This window comes from Crocodylus porosus, unplaced genomic scaffold (genome assembly GCF_001723895.1).
Source record: "Crocodylus porosus isolate Cpor-Errol unplaced genomic scaffold, CroPor_comp1, whole genome shotgun sequence".
In the NCBI taxonomy this organism is placed as follows: Eukaryota; Metazoa; Chordata; order Crocodylia; family Crocodylidae; genus Crocodylus; species Crocodylus porosus.
Window position 1 is genome coordinate 13,945,500 of NW_017728927.1, and position 24,594 is coordinate 13,970,093.

At 49.1% G+C, this 24,594-nt stretch overlaps 1 protein-coding gene across 2 annotated transcripts in view; it reads left to right on the forward strand.

Annotated features, from left to right (window-relative positions):
- MICALL2 (MICAL like 2) overlaps positions 1-24,594 on the forward strand; it is a 39,397-nt gene that overhangs the window by 12,836 nt on the left and 1,967 nt on the right. For both annotated transcript variants that reach the window (XM_019542058.1, XM_019542059.1), the window contains exons 3-15: positions 5,169-5,310; positions 9,254-9,444; positions 10,165-10,286; positions 10,902-11,549; positions 11,810-12,036; positions 13,177-13,252; positions 13,652-13,779; positions 18,258-18,407; positions 21,385-21,440; positions 22,082-22,205; positions 22,812-22,902; positions 23,352-23,425; positions 23,844-23,958. In XM_019542058.1, the coding sequence (XP_019397603.1) occupies positions 5,169-5,310; positions 9,254-9,444; positions 10,165-10,286; positions 10,902-11,549; positions 11,810-12,036; positions 13,177-13,252; positions 13,652-13,779; positions 18,258-18,407; positions 21,385-21,440; positions 22,082-22,205; positions 22,812-22,902; positions 23,352-23,425; positions 23,844-23,958 (2,144 nt within the window). The remainder of the gene's footprint in view (positions 1-5,168; positions 5,311-9,253; positions 9,445-10,164; positions 10,287-10,901; positions 11,550-11,809; positions 12,037-13,176; positions 13,253-13,651; positions 13,780-18,257; positions 18,408-21,384; positions 21,441-22,081; positions 22,206-22,811; positions 22,903-23,351; positions 23,426-23,843; positions 23,959-24,594) is intronic.

Here is a 24,594-nt window from a genome sequence, read left to right on the forward strand (position 1 = left end):
CATCTAATTTGCTGTTTGAAAGTGGTTGCTAAAGTGATCTGGCTATTTTAAAGTACCCGGCAGCCATTCAGGTTTCTTTACTGGTTGTGTATTGATACCCGTGTATGGGAACTAGGTTTTTTAGGGGAGCCACTGCATTGCTTCCCATTGCTCCCCTGCATTGTGTCTGGCTTATGCGGAGCAGAGTGCTCTGCCAGCCCTCCATTAACAATGAAAATGGGGAACAGCTTGTGCAGTGCAACATACTATGAATTGCTCCATCCTCAGTGGTTCCTTTTGCAGGGGGAAGCTTTCCTATGCTGCTTGCCAAGATCCTTGGATGAAAGTCATTTAAAAAATGCCACATTTCATTCAGCTCCCTGCATCTGACATGGCCACAGCCACAACTGTAACCAGAAGGAGAAGAGCCTTGAATGTGGTGTTGAGAACAAGGCTGGCCTGGTGGTTTAGTGGCAGTGTGCATTGATGCTCCATGAATCCACATCTTTTAGGGCTGTGCTCCTGGGATTGCCACTGTATAATGGGGTGGGGTTGGGGTAGTGGGGAAGAAGGAGGCAGGACAATAATCCTGTAACCCCAGCCTGGCCCTGGCAGTGAGTTGGCTTCAGGTAGAAAGTAGCTGTGATATGTCAGGGCCTTCAGAGATGGTGGAGGTCACCAGGTGAGGGCAGGAGAATGGGAGCTATCCCAGAAAAATAAAGGGATGACTGAGCTCTTCCTTGCTGCTGGCTATTTAGTAGGAATACTGCTACAAGGAATCCTCCTCCTGTCCCCTCTGAGTTGACTTGCTCCTGCTCCATGCCTCAAAGAGGCTTTGTGGGGATGGTGGCCCTCTTGTCCCCAAGGTGTCTGTAGGGCAGATGTTGACTTGCTTGTTGGGGTCAGAACAAGGATTCTGCCTGCCTGGGAGGGGAGGCTCCAGAGACCAAGGCAAAAAGGCTGGAGGTTGAGGGAGAGGCTTTAATATCCTGACCATGTGTTTCTTGGAGACCAGAGTAGGGTTTGAGAGAGGTAGCAGGAACCATCTGAGACTCTCTGTACCCTGAGCCCTGAACAATTATGAGCCGCTGAGAGGCAGTGGGGTCCTGGGGCCTCTGGCTTTCACAAATGTGCTACTTCAGGATGGCTCTGCAGCTTCCGTTGTCCCTCCAGGGAGGGCTGGATCTCAGGCCACCCACCCACTCCCTGCGCTGGAGTTAGGAGCCAAGCGTGGGATGAGCGATTGAAGAAAGGAATTTTCCCTTCCTTCCCCAGAAAAAGAGAGGATGAAGGTTCAGCTGTTGCTGCCTGGCACCAGCCCATGCTGCCTATCGGCCCCTTGGAGTGAGCTGGGATAGGAACAAACCCGCAGCTTGTTTTCTTCAGAGTTTAAGGAGCCTGAGTCCTTTTAACCACTTGCTGGCTGTCACAAGCTCTGCATCTGGAAGTGCAGCAGTGCTTTCCTGGTTGCTGTGTAGGGCCAGTAACTCTGTCCCTATGTTCTCACCCACCTTTCTTTTAGACCCTCCCCCATGTGCTATGAACAGGCTGTGAGCACAAGGGGTGTTGTGCATGGGAGGGACGGAGCAAGAGAGTGTGAAAGCCATGGTGTGAAGGGAGGGAGAGTGTGGCTGGCTGATGAGGCATAGCCAAGCCTCTGGCTGGGAGCAAAAATGACAGAGGCTGGGGGATATTTTTGTTTTTAATTCAGATTTTTTTTGTTTTTAATTTGGATTTTAGGCATTGCATTGTGTCCCTCTCCACCCTCCTCTTGGTGCAGAAAAGAAAGAGGCAGCTTTTTTGCCTCTATTTTGAGGATAGATGTGAAGGGCCGTAATACTAGATTGGGGTGGGCAATTATTTCAGGTGGAGGGCCACCTACTGAGTTTCGGCAAGCCACAGAGGGCCGCATGACAGGCAGCCAGGGGCAGATAAATACTAATTTTCTAAAATTGGTAGGGGCCCTGTGGGCCAGATAGAATGGCCTGGTGGGCCACATCTTGCCCACCCTTGCACTAGATTGTAGAAAGAAAAACTAGAGGAGACTTGTTAAGAGTGGGCTGATATATTTGGAGAATATCCAGTCTGCAGCAGCTCTCGACAGGGCACTGTCAGCACTCGGGGATTGCATGAGATGGGAAATCGCGGTCCTTTCATTTCACCATCTTAGCCCTCCTCTTTCTGTGACCCCCTCGCTCTCCCTTTCTGTTTCTTTTATCCCCATTCACACCTTGCTCATTGGGGGTGCCTGGGTGCTAGCCTCTGCTTCACGGAGGCACCTGGGACAGCTGCAACTCCACAGTTTACATTCACATCAGGATGCCTGTATGCCAGGGCCCTGGGCAGTTGTGGGTGGGTTGTCTGCCCAAAGGGCTCTGTCTTGGGAAGGATGCTTTGAAGCACTGGAGAGCTATTAACTTCTGTGTGTGGCTGATCTTTCTCATTTTGTGGGGTAGCTTTGCTGTCTGTCTGTCTTGTGAAACGAACTGTAGAAGCCATCACAGTTGGTTCTGTTAATGGAAGCGCTTCTGTGTACTCCATACCATCTCCCTCTCGCTTCCGGGATGTATCCATCTTTCTCTCTTCCTTAGTGTTGGTTTCCTCATCATCTTCTCTTTCATCTGTCCTCTTTCTTCCTTCACTGGTTAGCTGTCACTGTCACTGGTTTTGCTGCTGTTGGTTACCTGTGCTAGGTAGATGACCTAAGGTAGGCTTAATTGATTCAGGCTCTCCCCTCCAGTGCAGACTAACTGAAACAGGGATGCATAAGCAGTGGCTGACTTCATCAGAAAGTAAGCTGCTGCTTACAAAAGCTTATGCACCTCTGATTTGGATTAATTCATAAGGTGCAAATGTGTTGTGTCTTCTGCATGACTTCAGACGAACATGGTTAACTACCTGTCTCTCTCCTCCAATGACATTTTTAACATGCCCCCTGTGATAACAGGGCTCCAAGTAGCCTTTTATCCCTGTCTCCCTACGCTGCCTGCCTGACTTTTTCTGCTTGTGTTCTTGGATTTTGTGACTGTTCATGGGACAGGGAAGGGTGTAATTTTTTTGCAGAGCATTTTCATCTGCTATTGTTCAGCTTCTGCTGCTCAAAAACTTCTTTTTCAGGGGCTTTATTGCTCAACTGGAAAAATCCATTCCAGGCTGAAACTTGCCATATAAGGTTTTGAGCTGAGGAAGGATTTTTTTTTGTTCATCCAAGCCAAAAAAAAAAGGGTGGGGGGGCTGCTTTTGTCCCTGGAACTTGGAAAGGGAGGAGAAGGGAGACTGAAGACATGTATTTGTTTGTGCTTTCCTTTGCTCCTTTTGGGAGACAGACAGGGGTAATGCATGTAGCACCAAACAGGGACTTGGGAGACCTAGGCTCTGTGCCCAGCTCTGTCATTGGCCTGGCAAGTTATATTACCTCCCGCTTTGTGAAATTCGAATATTGGCACTTATTTCCCTAGTAAAAGTCCTTGAACTCTCCTGGTAAAAACAGTGCAAGAGAAGTAGGTGTTGGTGGTTGTTTAACCCCCACTTGTCTCCATTAATGGCCACTGCAGTGCAGACCTTGGTACTAAGATGGAGAAACTTCCATGGGCTGCAGAGAACGATGGCAGTGAGAAAGTCAAAGGCCCAGTTTCTAGGGAGCACAATAGCATTCCTGTAACACTTGGATTTATTTCTCATAAACCCAGTTGCATCTGTACCTTCTTTTGTATGCCACAAGCATGCAACTGCCTGCTGGGAAAGTCTGGGCAGTTCTCCTATATCCCAGCAGGGCACAGGGCCTCTGCAGCCCATGGCCAGAGAGCATTCCTTCAAGCATACGGAGAATACCCTGAATCCAAGGAGAAGATGGGAGCGCTCAATACAGCCGGGACTAATGCGGGGGCCATCCAAGCTGTACATTGACATCACTTCTACCTGGTTGCAAGAAGAGCCGTGTGCCAGGCTGGGCTGCGGGCCAGGGTGACGCTGCCACGGCTAATTGGCTGGAAGCCTGTTCTACATCCGTATAGTTAAGAGTGTTCTTGGAGAGACCCAGTGGAAAAAATGGTAATTCTAATACTGAAGCATAGTGGCTGTTTGTTTCTTCTAAACAGGGGTCACTGGCTTATACATCAGGCCCATTATATTCTTGTGTCCAAGCTGAGGCAAGAAGGGCTCCAACAGAATTAGCGTCTTTAGCACTTTCACTCTTGCTCTCTGCTGTCTCCTTCCCACGTCTGTGTTCTCTGGAGTGCTGCTATCTCATTGACACACTGGTATTTTGAAGGCGAAACAGTTCCTGGGAAACCAGGGAGGAGGAGGGGTGGGGAAGGACCTTGGCAAAAGCCAGGTGAATCTGAGAGTCAGAGTGGCCCTAGGCAGATTACTCTCTTCCTTACTCTAATAAAGTCTCCTCTTCAGTCTTGGAAGAAAGTAGCTCCTTGCTGCTTACCTTGCCTTTGTCCAGTGGCAGCAGTGCCTAGGGTAGCCCTGGGAAGAACTTTTGTCCTAAATGTCTTGTATGTTTGACAGTCCAGAAGTGGCTGGTATGACTTACAACCGCGTGATCTGAACATAGACTGGGGAGCCAGCAAAACATGATGCTTATCCTGCCTCTAAAACTGGCTCCTCCTGTGGCCTTGGACATGTGGCTTCGTTTTATAGCCTGGAGTTCTCCCGCTATCAGATAGGGGATCACATGTCCTTTGCCGGAGGTGCAATGGTTGTAAAATGCTTTGGAAGTTAAAGGCCTAGTAAGCCAAGTCCAGCCACCTACCACCTTACTGCCACTGGGAGTATCCCAGGTAGGCTGAAAATGGCCAAGCTATGCTTGGAAACCTGGGCTGCCATGTCTTTTTCTCCTGGGCCTCTTGCCCATGTGCAACCGCAAACGGAGACAGACGGGAGGAAGAGCAGGGGAAACCCAGGTGAGTTCTGATGAAGCAAGTTAAGACCAACTTGGCAGGCAGGATTTTTGGCTTTCTGCCCGTCTCCGTTTCATGGCTGGAAGCCATGACTCAGCTGGCTCCTGTAACAGCCACGTGATATAGGAGTTAAGCTAGTGCAGCTGTTCCTTGGTAGAGCTCTCTTCCAGGAGGGCCCTATTTGCTCTGGTGCTGCTTTGTCTTGAGTTGGTTTCTCCTGACATAGAGCGTCTCCATTGACTGTGCTGGGACAGACCCTTGCTCCCTGTGTTCCCACTGCAGGCATTTCAAGTGGCTGAAGAGCAGCTGGGGATCCCTGCCTTGCTGGACGCTGAGGATATGGTAGCACTGAAGGTGCCCGACAGGCTGAGCATCCTCACATACGTCTCCCAGTATTATAACTATTTCCATGGACGATCGCCTAGTGAGTACCTGCTCCCCCTACTTTGCTGGGTCTTCTGGACCCCCTTGTGCTTACATCCACTCCCAGAAATCTGGAGAGGGAAAGCTGTCAGCCATCCAGCAGATCAGGTGGACAAACAAAGACAATCTTTTTGCCTTTGTACATGCACCATCCATGCAGAAACAGGAACTAAGGAGAGGTGAGTCTGTTCTGATGCGCGGACTGAGTGTTCACTAGTCCTCAGACTGACTTCTGTGAAGGGAAGCTAGGGACTCTCAGGGTGCAAAATCTGTCTTTGGGCTAAGGAAGGCATAGGTAAACCAGGCCCTGGCAGGTGTCCATCTTCTCTCTACATAGTTGGGGAAGGACTGAGGCAGTAGGGTTTTCAGCACTGGATCAGTGTAATGGAAGCACATATGGTGGTTTCTGGATTAGGGAACTGGACAGTGGGGAGGGAATGAACCAGCACCAGCTGGGAGGGATGAGCGTGCATATGAGTAGGTGTGTAGAGTTGTGTGACAGGTCCAATGTGGCAGTGGGAGAGGAGGGGTGAGAATTAAGAGGAAAGGTAGAAAGTAGTGAGCTTACAGGGGAAGGGACTATGCCTTGTGTTGGCTCAGGAGGGACAGTAGTTTTACTAAGAGGCTAGATGAGGTCTAGTCAGGTGCCTGATAAATCCATCTTGCGCACACGCCATGATCCAGAGGATTTACGGTTGCCCGCCAAATGATGGAGGAGCGTAGGATGGTTTGGATAGGGATGAACCTGCTTCAGGCAAGAGGTTGGGCTAGATGACTTCCAGAGCTCCCTTCCAGCCCTACTTCTTTATGACTCTCTGGGAGAGAGCGCTGTCACTGGCTCCATTGCTTCCTCTATCACCTGCCCCAGGTTTAAAACCCACTGAATTTGGGCAGTGCCCACGGGCAGGTGAGGGAAGAGGCAAGGTCTGAACTCTACACTTCAGTTTAGGCTTTGTGGCTTGAACCTTTCTCTCTAATTCTAAAAGTTCAGTATTTTTGACCCTCGCTTTTTACATCTCCATTGTTTCCATTGAGCTCTAAAATCCATCTCTCTGGCATATGGGTTTAAAAAACAAACCCTGTACACCTAGCAGGGGTGGGAGGCTGGAGAGATGTAGTGCAAGCACCAGGACCTTGGTTATTGCACAAGTTCAGAGCTTTACTTACAAAGGGACAACAACTTACTGACTTAAAGGAAGGCCTTATCTACTCCAGGAGTGCTTTGCTGCCTAGTAGTACTGGCAGACAGTGCTGGCTAAGTGCTTTGTGGATGCAACTGTGTTAGCACAGTTGTGCTTCGTACCAGTATGAAAAGCCTCATCCTTCCCAAGCCAAGCAAGCTTTACTAGCGAAAGGATAGGCTTGCCAATATACCTATACTGATACTAGCAGTTTCTGTTCATCCCTGCCACAGCAGTGCCACACTTAATACTCATGACCTTGAAGCTATGCTGCCAGAAGCCTGTGGTATAGATGTAGCCAAAGTTATACTGCTGGAAACACATTTGTACCAGTATAACTGCATCTACAGTAGGGCTGTTACTGATATGCCTGCACTGGTAAAAAATTTGCTGCCTAAATTGACATAACCAAGGCAGTTAAACAGAAGTCCATTCTCTCCTGTAGTGACTGTAAGTTCAGCTGATATGATTCTGTTTCCGTGGGGCTCACAGCCCATCTCGTTAAGTGCCTCCAGAATACAGTTATAGTAAAACCAAAGTGTGAAACCAGGCCTAAGGGCTACAGAGAACATTATACTCAAGTAACGGAGAGTATGTTCGATGGCATTTATCAGGAGCGCTGTTCTCTACCTTGTTTAAAACTAGTAAAAATGAAATAATGCAATAAACGAAATTCCTGTTTTTCCTCGAGGGACATGCCTGACTTGGTAGAGGTTGTGCACCAGCTGTAGAGGACAGATCAGAATCAGAAATACCCAGTAGTTCGGGGTGGGCCGTGGAGGCAAAAGCTTTCCCCCCCGCCGTTGCTTGTTTTTAAAATACTTTTCAAGGAGCAGAGTGTTCTTGCCCTTCTCTTCACTTCCCACCCTCACTTTAATTTTTTTTTTTTGGCTTGTCTTTGTTTTCATTTTTCATCGTGGATTCAGACAAATATGCTGTGATGTGTTTGAGCGGCATGGTGGGAATCATGCCAGTTTGGGGGTCTTTGCTCCCATTCTTGGAGGGACTGGCCTTACCACATCATTAAAACTCCACATTTTTTTTCCTCCCCAGTGTCCTACAGAATGAGAAAGCTGGGGTGGGTGTACGTATCCAGAACCGCAGGCTGGGGAATGTGCCCTCTGACTAGGAGCAGGCGCCACGTTCCACGGACCGTGACCCTTTGCCTTCTGCATCCTGTTTATTACATAGGCTCCAATGAAGTTTTGCAAGCTTGAGACGAGGGACCAGTTGATGTTTATTGAGGTCACGCGCTGACATTAGAGCAGGATCCCTCCTTTCCCTGTCCTGGGTTTTGGAAACTCATTAGGCAGAATCAGTGCAAAGTGAGCGTGGAGTTCGAGTCTAGACCTTTTGCTGTGTTGGGTGTCACCTGCAATGCTGTCCCTGTGGTAAAATGTCATTTGCTGTTTGGTAGGATAGCTGCCCGGGTTTCCTTTAGAAGAGGCTGCTTTTGTCTGGCTCTGAGATTTGGGCTTTTTCTCTCCTATTATTCTCTTACCCCTTTCTCTTTCTGAAGGAGAAGGGATCTCATCATTCACTTGGCTGTTTAAAATGGAAACTATGGCTAGGGAATAGTTCATTGCCAAGCCACACTCTGGCCCTGAAGGAATCTGGTTCCGTATGGGGGCAAGGCATGAAGAAACTTTATCACTTGTGGAGATATAGGGCTGGAAGGGACCTCTGGAGGTCATTTAGACCAGGGCCTGCTTGAGGAAGGATCATCCCTAGCCAAACCATCCCGTACAAATGCTTGTCTACCCTGTCCCTAAGACTCTACGAGCAACCTTCTCGCAGCGGCTTAAAGGGCGAGATACCCTCACCCCCAGGCCTGCCACTCAGGACCCTGGTGCTATCCTACACTAGAAAGCTGACTTTTTAGTGAGTCTCTCCCTGCCCCTCCTGAGGGCAGAGGCAGTTGTTCTCTAGCCCTATCTAGACTTTTGGCCATGATTCACGATTCCCTTCCCTCTCCTTGCACTTGTCTCAGTGTTTAGGGGGTCTTTTTCTCACACTGCACAGAAGAGAGAAAGAGACTTGTTCTCCTGTGTGCTGTGTGGGCCCAGGCCTTTGCTTGAAAGGTGGCCAGCCTGTGGCACATATACCACGAGTGGCATAGGCAGTCTTTGTGTGCGGTCTGTGGCAGATCAGAGAGGGAGCAGAGAGCAAAGCAGCAGATATGTAGTCTGCAGAAGAGAAGACAGCGGGGCAGGATGGGGTATAGTTTGTTTCTCCTTAGACTCTACCATGATGTCTCGAAGTCTCATGTTTTCCTTTCTCAAGGATCACTTTGTTTTTCCACCTGCTTATGGGGAAGCCTATTGGCTTTATGAGGACTTTGTAGGAAATGAGGTATTTACATGGCATCTCAGAAGGGTTGCTGTGCCATGGACTTCCTGTGGGCAGGTCAATTAGCCAATTAGCCTTAGCTCCTCATCTGTAAAATGGGGATTAGAGCACCTCCCTCCTGTTTAAATGCCTTCACTTGCCAACTATGAGGCATTTGGATACTGTAGTATGAAGTGCTGAGTATCATTGTCTTGCCCAGGCTGTACAACTAGCGATCTGAAGGGAGGTGGTCTTCTATCTCCCCCTATGGAGTTTGCCCAGGAGTTGGTCCTTCAAAAAAAAGACTCCATATTTGCCTAGTGCCTGACAGGGCCCTGTTCAGGACCTTTGGTCATTACTGTAATATTATTATCTTTCACACCGGTGGTTGGGTCTATGTTCTATTGAATAGTTTTCCTCTCCCCTTCCTGCCAGTCGGTGGCCTGTCTGGAATCAAGCGGCCCTCTTCTGAAGTCAGTGGGGACCCGGCTGGGAAAAAAGTAATCTCCGAACCTGTTAAGCCAGCTCCTGCAAAGCCATCACGAGCCTATCCACCACCTACTCCCAAGACAGGACCAGCAGTGCCAGGACAGGATCTGCCAAAGGAAAATCCTCCTGTGACAGCGGTAAGAAAACATTACTCTTTAACCTTTCTGGAGGAGTCAGAGACTTATCATAGTATGAGGGTTTCCATTAGCTGAGGGTGGTATCTTGACTATCTCTGTATAAGCCCCTGGCTCTCCCATCCGGGGATTAAACCTGGGGCTATATTTATTGTAGGTGGACTCCACACCCAAGGTGACTGCTTTTTGGCTGCTGTTCACAGGCAGTTCAGTCCTACGGCGATTGGACTAGACATCTCATTGATTGCTGATGGACTATACCAGCTGGCTTTTTAGTTGAGGCTCCTTACACTGATTTAGATTGTCGGTGGTTGGGATTTCTCCAGGAAATATTCAGTTCATCCAAACCCAACCCTTTGCTGCCTTGACCCCTATACTTCTGGTCAGGAGAGAGAACGTAGCCCTCACCATTCCAGAATAACCAATAATCCGGTAGTCAGGTGCCCAACTGGGCGGTAGGAAATCAGGCACCAGTCCCTGTCCTGCCAGATTGAAATTGGGACTTGAAGTCCTGTACTGAGCACCCATCCACCAATCTGTTGGCAGTTCTGAGGGCAAGTTCATCTTGGTCTTTCCAGCTGAAGCTGCCCCACTCTAGAAATTCAGCATGTCCCAGATCAGGAACTTGCTCTCCCACCTCCCAGGCATCTTTCTAACACTGCTGTTGTGTACATTGAATACTGTTGGCCACCACTTCTCAGTTTTCCCCTTTCCTCTATGCAGAAAAGGGTCCTGGCAGACAGCAGTAATGTGCGTAGCAGCAGCTGTGCCATCTGTGGGGACCATGTGCACCTAGTGCAGCGATACCTCGTTGATGGGAAGCTCTATCACAGGAACTGCTTCAGGTATGGCTCTGGCGGGGGATGGAGAGGTTCATTCCTGCTGGGGGGTCAGCATGGCCCCTCTTTGGGCAGGAAGGAGCACAGCACTTGCTGTGCAATCCTTTCTCTTATCCAGCAGCCTGTTAACCTAGGGGCTTTGCTGTGTTTTACCTGCAGTGAACTTTTGGAGACTAGGAAGGCAGTTTCCAGGATGGTAAAAAGGCTCCTCAGATCAGACTTGGTGGGGTAGGCCTGATTTGTAGTGTTAGAAACCATATGCCTCTGTGGAAGCCCCTTTCCTAGTTCACTTGTTACTGGTACCATCAGGCTTCTCATGGTCTTGTGGTACAAATGTCCATACCTCAGGGAAGCTCACGGCACTGGCTCATCGCCATCAGCACCTCTCATGACACAGGCTGTGATCTAAATAGTTCACTCTTTGGTGTTTACACGGAGAATGCTTCATTGTGCATGAAGGAGAGTTGCATGCATTTCCTCACTGAACAGATAGTATGGCCTTTACAAGTACCCCATGTCCCTTTCTCCCCTGTGTTGGCTCTGGAGTTGTCCCTGCAGGCTCTTGCTGAGTTCACCTGACCTGGGGAATGTTTCCTAACACTTCCTTGCAACTGCCCATAGATGCAAACAGTGCTCGAACACGCTCCTCTCTGGGGCCTACAAATCTGGGACAGAGCCTGGGACATACATCTGTACCAGCCACCAACAGCCAGCCAGAAGCACAGGGTACAATCCTGCCATTTCAGCCAGTGATGCCTCAGGAGCTTTCCAGAAAGCGGTGGACTCCAAGAAGCCAGCACAGGCATCGGCCCAAACAAGCCAGGCAAGCAAAGACACTGCTTTCACCTCCGATTCTGCCAGTTCCACCAAGCCATTTGCTGGGAGCAGCTCTGGCTTTAGAAGTCTAAATGCTCCACAGTCACCTCCTGCTGGGAATAAACCAGATCAGCGTGAAAGTGCCGTATCACCTTCTTGGACGTCTGTTGCAGCCAAGACGCAGCAAGCCCGAGAGAAGTTCTTCCAGTCTGGTTTGGGTGACTCGGGGCCTTCGATTAGCAAAGCACCAGCTGCCAAAGACCAAGTTGTTAATTCACCTCCCTCTTCAGCAGGTGGCAAAGCTGCCTTTAGCAAAAACTTTTCTGATGTACCTGGAGGCAGCAGTGAGAAGGATAAAGCACGTAGTTTTCTCAGGCAGGCTCTCCCTGGATCTGATGCCTCTACGAACAGGCCTGGAGGGGTCACTACTGCTGGCTCCCAGGCCCCCAGCAGGTATGAACTTTCTTTCGCTCCTATCTCCTGGCTGGGATAGTGGGCCAATCCAGGAAATAATGGGGCATCAGTAGGACAGGGATATCTTGCCAACCCCAGCAGCCTGGATTGTGCTTTTGTGGGTGGTGAGGGGAGGGGCATATGGGAAGATAAGCTCCTATTACCATGCTCTGGAGGGGCTGATTCAGGGGTTTGGGGTGAAAGTTAGTAGAACAGACCGTAACTCCTGTAAAGGCTCATTGGACTCCTCCTGTTTGCAGCGTGAAGCATTCTTCCATTGCCTCCCGCTGGCTGAGCCCTGATCCAAAAGTGCAGGGCAACAAAATGGGTCCCACAGGACTGAGATCGGCAGCAATCCCAGAGCCTGCGCCCAGGAGTCCTGCCAACAAGTTAGGAGGTGAGGCTGCTGCTCGGCCTGAAAGGAAAGGCTGGATGGGTAGCAAACCTGCAGACTTCGGTCGTAATCCAGATGGAAAGAGCACCAAAGGTAAGTGGCTTGTTCCCTTGCTGTTTGAGGTGGGTGTTCTGTTAGGATGCTTCACGTGCTTTGAGACTTGTTTCACAGTAGAGAACTTGCTCTGGGGCTCTGTTCTGAGGCCTAGACAAGTGATTCTCAACCAGGGTACCACAGCATGACATTTAGCTCTGGGAGTTCATAGCTTGCCCTATTGCAGCCCGTGGAGCATTTGACACCCAGCCGCTGAGAAGTTGGACAGCCCTGGCCCAGACTATAAGGGTGTTGCTTGCACTTCTACCCTGCAGCAATCACCAGCACACAGTCGGTCTCCAGAGCTCTGGGATCTTTGGCTCAGAATGGATCCATCTGTCCCTGTAAAGGAGTATCCATGTGATAGTCCTTCCAGTCCAGGCCTTAATAGACTCTCATTCAGGAGCTGAGATCAGAAATGTGGTAGCTGCCATACTAATGCTGCTATATGGTGATGGGAGACAACTCGGGGAAATCTTGAGGCGACTTGGGGATCCGGAAGGTGGTATATTCTGTCCTCCAAATCAGTAATGAACTAACACTCAGCACGATGCCTTAAGCAAGGTGATGCTGAAGGTGCCATCCTCTAGGTGAGATGTGAAATTGATGTCTTGACCGCTTATGATTGCATGCATCTCCTTAAAAAGGAGCAGTGTTTAAGTCTGATGTCCTTGATAAACGTATGCTACCGGCCTGTGTTTTTTCCCTGCAGTTTCATCGGGATGTTCTCCACATTCTGCTCTAAGCTGCCTGTTTTTCCTTTTGCTGTGTGCTATTTACCAGCTGCCTCATAATCTCCAATGTGGATGTATTTCTGTAGTGGATGGGAGAGGTTTAAAAGTGTTTGGGGATCAGTTAGGATGAAAGAACCTTTTTGCCATACAAGCTAGTTGTTATCTATGGGTCATGGGAAGTTGCCTTGAACAAAGGAGCACCAAGCTAATCTTAAACTACTTTGAGTAGTACTGGCCTCACTTCTCTAACATCAGATCAGCTCCCTCAGGGGTTATCTCCTCTTTGACATCCACAAGAAGCCTGAAGTTGCCTTACCCAGGATCTGCAGAGGGGTACATATGATTTGTATTGGATCAGCTGTTTGGGTCCATCCTAGACATATTCACTTTGTGTCTCTTCCAACAGGAATTGTGGACAACACTGAAGATAAATCTGAGAGCCCAGCAGACTGGAGAACCAGGTTGAAGCCCGTGTCGAACAAGTGAGTGTAGCAGAGCCAGTGGCTTTCAGTGATGAGTTGAGTGAGGGTGTATCTGAGTGTGCAGCAGTACACAGCTGTGTTTGATCACCCTTGACCAGTTGTGTAGCCCCAGGGCTCGCACGTGTGAGTGAGCAGAACTCTTAGTTACGCTTTTAGTTCTTAAATACTTTCTGTAAAAGATGAGAGAAGCCACAAGAAGAGCTGGTCATGTCACACGGTAAGATTTGATGAAATTTGGCTATGAAAAACTAGTTCCTATATCAAGCCCAGGCTTTTGGCTTTTGCTTTTGAGGGCTATGGGGAAGGCGAATCTTTCTGAGGAAAGGTCACAAGTGGTAAAGTCCAGGCCAGAATCTGGCAGAGGAGCAGAGTCCTAAGTTCTACTGTATTTTCTTGCAGAGCCTCAGACCAGGGTGTCCATAAAAAGCCTACAGATACCTCCAACGTGTTCAACACAGCAGTAAGCCTAGCACAGAAGGAGACTAAGCCAGCTTCATCTGTTATCTCACCAGCCAATCAGAATAATGGTAAGAAGGGTGTAGACACAGTACAGAAGGAACCTTACCCGTCACTTCTCCTGTGTAGTGCCATTTGTAGGTGTGAATCTGGGATACCAGAAGTATGATGGGAATATTCTCTGGACATCTGTCTCTCCCTGTGCTGTGGTCTAATGGGATCTGTTCTTTGAAGGGTCCAGTTTCCACTAGTGGAGCGGGAGGGGGGCGTAGTCTAGCCTCCTCTTGGGTTGAGAGGGCGAAAAGCATAATTCCACCTGCTTAATGCTAGAGGTGCACCGATACATCAGCCCCATATCAGATCAGCACCAATATAAGGAAAATTGACAGTACTGGCAATCAGCTTTTTTGGCTGACATTGCTGATAAATGCCCCAAGCATGCACACAGCCACAGCAGAGCACGCAGGCAGCCAGGAGCCCAGTACAGCAGCATGGAAAGCAGCTGGGTCTGGCTGTTGAATCTGTTGTGAGGGAAGGGGGTGCAGATCGAGGTTCCTGTGGTGAAGGAGGGAGTGGGTCTGGGGCAGGTGCTGCGCAACTGGGGTGGGCTGCAGGACAGAGCTGCAAAGGGCTCATCCAGGGGGCTCAGAGGGGGTGGTAGCTCCCATGGCTATGTGCACCCTGGGAGGACGTGGTGGGGTTGGGGCATGTGTGCCTGGATCTATGTGGGATGAGGGCAGGCTGGTGCCGTGGGCTGGAGGTGGCACTGGGCTCTTCCTGGTGGAGGCGATGGGCTGGGCTGTGCTCAGGGCAGGCGGTGGCAATGCTGGGAGGCAGGCTACAGTGAATTTTGGGGTGCCTGCAGTACCCCACCTGATAGCTTCCCCCTTAGTGCCACTGCCACCTGCCCCAAGCACAGCTTGGCCCAGCCCCCTGCTGGGAAGAGCTCAGTGCTGCCCCGCCCCAGCCCACAGCAGCATCCTGTCCTTGCCCTGCACGCAGATCTGGGGTCATAACCCCCTATGTCCTCCCAGGTTGCATATAGCAGTGGGAGCTGGCCCCCACCCCAATCCCCTGGATGAGCTCCTCACGGCTCCATCCTGTGCTCTTCTCCAGCTGTGCAGCACCTGTCCCTGCCCCACTCCGTCCCTCACCGTGGGGGCCTTGATCTGGCCCTCCCCTCTCGTCCATTCCCCCACAACAGACTTACCAGCCAGACACTGCTCTTCAAGCTGCCCGACTGCATATCAGCAATTGGATTGGTATTGGCTGATTATGGCTCATTAAAAAGCAGCCATCGGTATCAGCCAAAAAGCCCTCTATTGGTGCACCTCTAAATAGCATAACTGTAGAACTGTCTAGTCCTTTATCGCCATCACACAGCTTTCCCCAGGTTTTGGTCCAGTGGCCTTTGTGTTATGTGGGATGTTTTCTCTCCAGATTTTCACAGGACTTTCCCCCTTTTCCTGGAATCACTTGCAACTGCTTGTACACTGTCTCTAAAACCTGGGGAGAGTAATGCCCTGATGATCAGTGCTACAAGTGTGAGATGGCACATGGAGCTGGGAAGTGAAAGTTTCTTCAGTATGTCCTCTGGGGCCTGAAAGAGAACTGCAGTGGTAGAGCTGGAAATTCATCAAGGGTCTTCCCCATATGTTTTCTCTCTTCCTTCCCCTTTGCCCTATTTGGGCTTGAAAAAAATGGAGCATGGCATGGATGAGCATGGGATGTGCAAGACAATCTAAGACTGTTAGGTGCGTGTGTACTGGTAAAAATAGCCTGGCTGCCACCAAAATGTTAGCCTCCCATCCACAGGGAATGGGGTCACTGGCAATAAATATTCTGTTACTGCTGTTATCTGAAACCAGAGTTTTGATCACAGGACAGCAGAACAGGCAAGAGGAGAAGTGTTGCATACTGCTGTGATTCATACCTTCCAACAAAAGCGTGTTCCCTTCACCAGGGGACTGACCTTCTCCCCCTGCATTTCCCGTGACAGGCTGTTTTCTGTTCCTGACTCTTATGTGACTTCTTTGATTTATTTTTTCCTCCTCTTACTCATGCGATACAATCATGAGGGTTGGCGTACAGACCTACTCTTCTTCCTCATGTAAACGGAAGCTGTTGATAAGTCTGTCACATTTTTTTTTTTTCAGAGAAAAGTTGGGATGGAGCAAAACAAGGAAGCTTTGCTACCAGTTGACACTCTGAGACTTAAGACTGTCTCAGGGTTTGCCTCTGAAAATTCCTGCCATATTCAGTTCTTTTCTTTTTAATTTTGATTTCTGGTTCATTTCACCATCCTTTTATACTCTTCTCTTTGTGTTTCCAATGATTTCTTTTCCTCCTTATTAAAAATTTGTTCTCTGACGTGGCAGTCTGTTTCAAGACCAGAATCCTTTTCTACAGCTCTTGCCACGTTGTGGTGACATGTCTGTCTGCATTCAACTGCAGGCAGGTCTTGTCATGTGCACTAAACACTGTAGAATTGGACTTGGTTTGATATATACCTCAAGGTTGAGGAATAAACAGTTTACAAACGAAGAATGCCTATAGATGTGCTCTGATGCGTTCTAATGGGAACGTATCGGAGCAGACTCGATTCATCTAATTAGAAAGCTCCAGCATGCTGCAGCTTCTCATGTATTCAGTTTTCTTCATTTCAAAATGGCAGCAGGAGCGCTTTAACTAAAGATCATTGAATGAGCTTTAGTTAAAGTGTCCTTGATGCCATTTTGAAAAGTGGGATGCTGAATGCATGAGACGCTGCAGGTGTTTTAGTTAGAGCAGCTCCTGAGAGCCGCTCTAACTAAAACGTGTCTCCCTCTAACCTCCTGTAGAACGTGTCTAGGCACTCAAAGTGTAAATTGCCCTAAGTAATTGGTGGGGCTTAGAGAACAGGGTTGCAAGGAAAACCATCAACGTTTGAAATTTTTCAGCAAAAAAGGGAGAGACTTGTGCATATGTTCAGTTCAAACACCCCTTGATAGTAGGAGGAATTCAGGTTTACGTCCTTCCTCAAGTCTTACTTTACCTGAAGTTTCTCTGTGTGGGTGCAGAAGGTAGTGGAAGAGCTTCCTATTTCCAGAAAGGTCTGGTTGCACTTTTTGCTGTAGGTTTCTGTCTCTGAAGGTTGAGGTGATTATTGGAGGAGTGGCCATTTTAATAGGGAGGAATAGGCTGAAAATCAGAAGGTAATCTGATCATGAAATGATCACCAGGAAAGGGTGAGACTAGCAAAATAATGGACTTCAAGAGGAGGCTTGACATTTGCCTGGCTGGGGTCATCTGAGCCCAGTTTTCTCTCCTGCCCATGGCAGGGGGTCGGACTAGAAGATCTACAAGGTCCCTTTTGACCCTATGTCTATGAATCTATGACTTCAGCAAACTCAGGGAAGAAGGTAGGATCTCTTTCAAAGAGTCCAAGGAATCAAGGAATGCAGGATTGCAAATGGTGAAAGAAGCTCTCCCAATGCAGACAAAAGAAAGTAAAAGGCCAACATGGCTGCATCAGGAGGCCTTTAGGGACTTGAATATCAAAATAGATTCTTATAAGAAGGGCAAACAAAGACATCAGACTAGGGATGAGTATAGAGGAATAGCACAGACAGATGGGGTTATCCCTATAGGGGGGCTGAGTGCAAAGAGTTTTAATTAGCCAGGGACATAAAAGGCAACACGAAAAGGTTTGCCTGATACATTAGAAGTAAAGGGAGACTAAGGAAAGTATGTGTCCGTTACTTAAAGGGGAGGGAGAGCAAATAAAGAGTGGCTAGTAGAGGACTGAAACTATTAGTGACTATTTTGCTTCAGTCTTCACTAAAAAGGATTAACTGTGACCAGATAAGACTTAATTAATTTTAAGAATGGAATAACATTGCAGGCCAGAATAGGGTGAGAGAGAAGGGGTTAGGAACATTTTGAGAAGTTAGATGTATTCAAGTCATCGGGGCCTGATGAAATTCACCCTGGTGTTTGTAAGAAGATCCCTGATGTAGCTGCTAAGCCACAGGTGATTTATCTCCTGCATGCAGGATAGGGAAGTCCCAGAAGACTGGAGAAGGGCAAACCTAGCACCTGCCCTTAAAGGGAATGAGGGGAAAGGAAAGAGGATATGGGAAACGTACAAGTCTAGGCAGTCTACCTCCATTCTAGGAAGGCACTAGAAAAAAGTTATTAGGGCAATCCACTTTAAGCACCTAATGGATAGATGACATAAATGTATAGAACATAGTTACAAAGCAAATGCTAAATGTGCAGGGCATGGAGGCGCAGTGATGGCACTGCTTGGGAATAATCCAGCTATTTAACAGAAGTTTGATCACAGAACCCCTTCTATCATGGGAGCTAGATTTGATATTTGTGCTAGGTATGTCTAGCTGTTGTGCAGGGTGTACCCAGTGTTGCTGTGGGTCTGAGAACAGGTGTAGCACTAGTAGCAAAGGTGGCGGTTGAAGGTGTCTGGCTGTGCTGGGTGAGAGGGGCTGTTTTGCAGGACAAAGGTTGAAGGCGGGTGCAGTTCTCACCCTTTCCATGCTTTCCAACTTAGCTCCATCTGCTGCACTGCCTCAGAAGAAGAAGCTGTACCCTAGCCAGGAGCTCTCTATCAGCTGGCAAACACCCAAGCAAAAATGGGAAGAGCCTGTCACCCCTGCCAAGGAGGAGGAGTCGGGCCACTCCAAGAGGGTCATGGCTCCAGGTAAGGTTCTGGCTCTAGCATCTGAAAGCCTCTGTCTCCTGCTCTCTCTTTGGGCAGCCTGGCAGCAGTGCTTGCTGGCAAGATACCAGTTTCTGGCAGTGTCCAGAGATCTGTTACCAATCCTGCCTCTGTGGCCTTGTCTTGAAAAAGAGCTGTGTGTTCAGTGCTTGCTAGCTGAACACAGTCTCACTAAGAGCCAGCTAGAGACTGTGCCTGGTTGTTGCAGGTGGAGTAGGGGCGTCTGCCCTGGAGGAAGGGTATAAAATGGAGCTTACCTGGGTTTAGCCTTCACCTGAGAAGAAGGACCCCCAGCTTGGCCATGACCCAGATGATGCCTCCAGTCCTCTGCTGAGTGCGAGCGTGAACCCATCCAAAACCAGACAAAAAGGGCACAGAACTAACACGGTGGTGACTGCTGTTGCACTGTTGGCTTTGTTCTGGTGTTCTTCCCCCCTGGCTGGCTGTCTCAACTACTAGGGCTGGGAGCACATACTACTGTGTTTTCACAGCACCTAGAACAGCAGGGTCCAATGTCTGGCTGGTTGTTAGGCACTACTACAGTTGCATGGTTAAAAGCAGATGGGAAAATCCTTCAGCAGCAGTTAGCTGGACACCTGGCTGCCCCTTGAGATTTTCTGAAACAACGAATATACAATTTCCCTGGATACTGAGATTTTAACCTGCTAATTAGTCCCATGTTAACACTCCTGTTTTCTACGAGTAAAATAGCCACTACCCACAGCAGTTGTTTCCACATACATGAGTCTTGTCTTGCTTCATTTTCTAGGAGATGGTCTGATGTGGATACAAAAGCTCTCATTTATAACTGAGTGACCAGTCTGAGAGACTGTATAACACAGACCAGTCTGCATGTCTGTGCTGCAGCCAGTTTCCTTATTGGCTTTTCAAATTAGGCTGATCAACCTTTCTCTCAGTACTGTGACCCACCATGTTCATCTACCATTGCTGTGGACTGGATTAGGGACAGAGGGCCTTCTATAGGGCTAAGTAAAAGGCTTTTTTTTTTTTTTTAGTTTCCCAGTAACTTGGGACAGAGAGGGTATTTTTAAACATCCAGTTACCTGGATTGCTTCTCTAACCCTCTGGAAAGATTAATAAAGATACTGATTCTGTGGTTGGGTTTGAGGTATACTGGTTTACTTCAATGCCTCAGTGTTTTCTATAAAGTTTGAGCAAGCAGCTAGGAGTTAAGATCCTATAGTTCTGTTTCAGTCCTTCCTACTGTCTGTGGACAGTGATTTTGCTGCTGTTTCTCCGCCTGAGTCTGAGTTTCTCTCTTGTATGGAGAGAGAGCCTTTCACAAGAATCGGACTGAGTGAAGGTGCATGGAGGTCGTGGGACAGAAAGGGCTCTACATATACAGCAGCAGTCTCTGTCTAAGCTCACAGAAGGCTTTGTCTGCCTCTGACCCAGCATTGCACTGGCTGCATCCTCCAAACTTCTTGGTCTGTCCATAGTCACTGATGGTTTTGATGGGGCTTCCACCTTAAAGGGACTCAACTCAGAGCTTGCGCAAGGGCTGGGCCCAGTGTTGAGACCTGTCCTTGAGCTCTTCCCTGATGACCTGGGAACTGCATCTTTCAGTAATGAACTATGTGACTGCCAAGGAGTATAAGGTGGCTGCCCATGGGTTATGCACTGTGCCTCTTATCTCCCTTGTTCATGCACAAACTAATCTTGGACCATTCCTTTCCCATGCTGTTTTGTAAATGTGTTTTTGCCCACTGCATCTGATGCTTATTGGGGTAACTATGTTGTCCCACTCTTGTAATGTCCAAGTGCCTCACTTTCCATATTATGTCCATCCTTAATACCCTTGGGCAGTAAAGCCATGCCAATTGTCTTCATTTTACACACGGGGAAACTGAGGCATAGAGGGTTTATGTTTGTTACCTTTTGCCCCATAGGAAACATTTGGCACAGAGGGACTTAAACCTGGGTCTCTGAATTACCAGCCTTCCCTCATTTGTTGTATAAGCATTAGTCTGTGAGCCTTTTTTTAAAGTCTAGTAATATTGTTAAAGTTTACTTTGTGTGAAAGAGAGGGAGCAGAGGCCAGTATTTCTGACTTCGGCAGACTGCTGGTGGTAGCTGTTTTTTTGGAGGGTTACAGAGGCAGATGGAGAACCTGTGGGTATGAGACTTTTTTTTCTTTGAACCCAGACCTCGCACAGTGTTCCCATGCTGCATTTCTCTCAATTCCCAGCAGGTCTGTGTTGCTTTAGATCGCTGTCACCAAATGTCCTGGTTTTGATGGTGTGGAACAAGAGGTGATATGATCTCCCTGCTTTCTCTGTTCCACTAGATCTGTCCTACAATCATGGGGAAGCAGGTCTGGATGCTCAGGGAACCTAGATTTCCCCACTTATGGAGAGGCACCCTGAGGCTCCCCAGGGGCACCTCTTTGAAAGCAGGCAGGTGCTCTGGGGGCTTGAGGAGCCCTCAAGGTGGCTGGAGAGTGGGAGCAGCTCAGGCTGCTTGTACTCTCCTGCCGCAAAACTAATAGATGCCTGCCACAATAAAGTGACAGAGTCCGTTACTACCTTTTGTCATGCCACTGGTTTTCGTTTGATATGGTGCAAAAAGGGTAGCAACATCCGTTGGCTCACAGTTTGTGCCATCCTAAAAAATGATTCATTGTGGCTAAAACGAGACATCGGATGACGTCTGTTTGCACCCTGAGTGTTGCAAAGCAGGCAGAGACTGTCCTACTGTTTGGGATGCGACAAACTGAGAATGAAGCGAAGGGGTTGTGGGCACGACTGCAGAGTAACGCACAGTAGGAAGGAGGGTGGAAGAGGTTTCCTGTGGTGTGCTGCACTAATTGAAGTGCGCATGTTGCTGCTGCCCTCTGTTGGAGGGAATTGGAACAGCTCCAGTTCTAATCTGGGATTAGCTAGTCACCAGCGAGCTGCCTGCTGAGATGCTATAAAGTTGCTCTTTTTTTTCTTTCTAGTTAAACTCTCTGTTCCTCAAAGCTTCCCTGAAAATGAGCCAGTATCTCCAACAAAGGTAGGGAGGTGGAGGCAGCCTGGCCTGCATTTTGTCAACAAAAAGAATTGGTATCTTAATCTTATTCTTCGGAAATTGAGCCCCACCGTGAAGTCTATATGCAACTCCCTCTTCATCACTGATATCATCTAGAGGAGTTAATTTGCCAGGGTGGAGGGGGAGCAGAAGAGGGCTGTGGGGATTACAGGGTCGGGGTATGGACAGAGTTATGGCTTGGGGGAGAAGCAGTATTCTCTGTACGCTGCGGAAAGGTGGAAGTTGGAACGCAGATCACAGCCCTGAAATCAGGAGCAGGGCTCACCTTCAGACCTTCCCTAAGGAACATATCACGGGAGCTGCCCTAGCCTGTTACCCCCTTGCTATGGCCAAGGTCTTCTACCACACACTGTGTCTCCTAAAGGCTACAGGAGGGACTGCATCAAAAGGGTAGATGGCTAGCGAGGGCCCTGCCAGTGTCCAGTACAGCCCATTCTGTGGAGAATCGCCTTGTCTTCTTTAACCTTGGAGGCCCCGTGAGAGAGGACATATTCCAGCCTGTCTCCCTCTAGTTTCTCAGTGCCACACAGACCCTGTCCCTTGGGAGTGGCCCATGGGAGCAGCTAGCATTTTTTTCTAGCCTCTGTGACTTTTTTGTCCTTCAGCTCCATCCAGACTACATCCCAGAAGAGGAAATCCAGGAGAAGGTGCGAGATATTGAGAAGCAGTTGGATGAGCTGGAGCAACAAGGAGTTGATCTGGAGAAACAGCTGCGCAGCTGTGAAGGAGGTAAAGGAGGCCTTAGACTGGAGTCGGGACAGGCAAGACTTAATTCTCCCAGTCTGTCTCATCTGCATACATATTTGTCTTCTGTCCTGGGAGTGTGCACTGAATGTGAGATTCAAGGTATAGTGTGGGAGCCAGGTAAAATGCTGGGAAGATGGACTTCCCACTGATTCTGTCTGTCTCTGTACACCTGGTCCCCGCATATCATTGCTAAGTTGCCAGTTGGCTGAGGCTTAGGACTCAAAGGCTGCTTCTAAGATGTCTTTGGGACTCCAAGATTCCCTCTTGTGGGCCTTGCTCAAGACTGGCTTTGATGTGGAAAAGCTCAGACTAGCATAGAGGGACAGATTGCACTGAAGGCGAGTTGGACAGCCTAAGATGGAGACACTCAGCCAGCTTTCCTGCAGCCGTCCGTGATGCACACTCCATATCCTGAGTAACAAGAGCTACATGTTGGGCATCCAGTCCATGTCCAAATATTTAAACCTTCTTGTGCCTAGAGTAGGTGAATCTGTGCTGCCCTTCATGCACCATCACTGCAGAGGGTTTGGACTTGGTGTAGCAAACACAGCAGTGAGGGGATATAGTAGTGTTTCATTTTGTATGCAGATGAATCCGAGGATGCCCTCATGGTGGACTGGTTCAAACTGATCCATGAAAAGCAGCTGCTGCTGAGACTGGAGTCGGAGCTGATGTACAAGTGAGTACAACCAGAAATCTATCCATGCATCCATCCGTCCTCTCCTACCTCTGAGCAATAAGCTGAGTCCTGACTGCTTCCCTTACAGGTGGGGATAGAGGGGGAGACACTGGGGTAAGGCAGGTTTGAAGAAGTCCTGTGCGTCATCAGCACCTTGGAATGTATCAGCTGATGGGGTTTCACCTCCGTAGCCTAGACAAGGGAAGGGCAGTCCAATGCCATTTTGGGTGCTGTGAGGAGGAGGTCGCTTAGTGGTTGTCTTGGATAACAGTCCCTGTTGCTGTTTGTGTAGGTGGCATATGGGCAGCCCAGAAAACCCCTAATATTGGCTGGCTTGCCCTGACTCTCTCTAGAATCCCCCTGTGCCATTTGCAGAGCATCCCTTGCCTGCTCCGAAGTGACACAGGAATCCCCTTGTTTGACCTTGTTGCCTCTCTGGGCTTTTGCAGAATGAAGCAGCAGAAGCTGGAGGAGAAGCAGTGGAATACGGAGAATGAGCTGCGGTGTCTGATGAGCAAACCTGGTTAGTAGCCAGCCCAGCACGTACACTGTCCGTGCGGTGAGGTGCTTTGTCCAGGCTCTGGGCAAGCAGAAACTTCAGGCTCTGCATTCATGATCTGTCTGGTGCAGCTCTATGGGGCTTTTAGCCCATTGTGGACTCCTGTTTTCTGCTGGACTGGAGACCTCTGGGTCTCTGTGTGGATTTTCACCTGCATCCAGTCCAGTCTGCAGTTTGATAGGGGAGGAGACCCATGCCTGGGAGGGGTGGGGGGCAGGGAAATGGGGGTGGGTGAGGGAAGGGAAATGTTTGCGAGAAGTGTATTGTTCATGGGAAGCAGGCGTGTGTATGGCCTGCAGCTCAGAGCCAGGTATCAGGCATGAGGCAGAGCCAAGTAAGTGTAGAGCTTGCTGGTGTGAACTGGTCCCCTTGTGTTGCACAGAGGATCTGAAGACGCCCTGGGAGAAGGCACGAGAAGAGGAGCTGCTGGAGTCATACGTGAGGATTGTCAACGACAGAAACGATATTGTGGATTGCCTGGATGAGGACAGGATCAGGTATGGGACTTCGGGAGATGAGGGAGTGATGAGAACCTGCAGGGTGCTGCTGCCCTCCCCTCTGCCAAACAGTTCTGGTATGGGAAGGCTGGCTCGGGTCTCAGTTAAGCCCCTTCTCCTCCCTCAGTCGCTGATGTACTGACGTTTTCCTTTGCCCCCAGTCAGGACAATGGCACGAGGGCAAGGGGCAGGGGAACTCTTTCCACTGGTGCATTCGAGTTGTAGGAGCTTTCTGCAGAGTAAACCTACCATCTCCATCTGTGCAGTCCTCATACCAGAAGCCATGTAGCTTTAACTGGGGGGGAGCAGCCAGGTGGCACGGTCCCTCAGCAGAGCTGCTTAGGTTGCCTGACGTGCCTCGTGGATGCAGCTTCACTGCTTCTAGCTGGGGAGACCCACCTGGAGCCTCTCAGGGTCCTGAGGGCATTGCTGCTAGGATGGGAAGCTCTTGGGTCTTTTCTACAGTGTAGTGGCATGCTTGGCACCTCTCTCTGCTCCCCCTCCATTGAGAACCGGAGACCCCTGACCCTGTCCTTTTCACAGGCTCCTTTTGGCTGCTTTTTTACTTCTGGGTTTAACATTCCCTGGTAGACCCCTTTTGAAGCTGAATGTAGGAGGGAAGCCCAAGTGACTTTT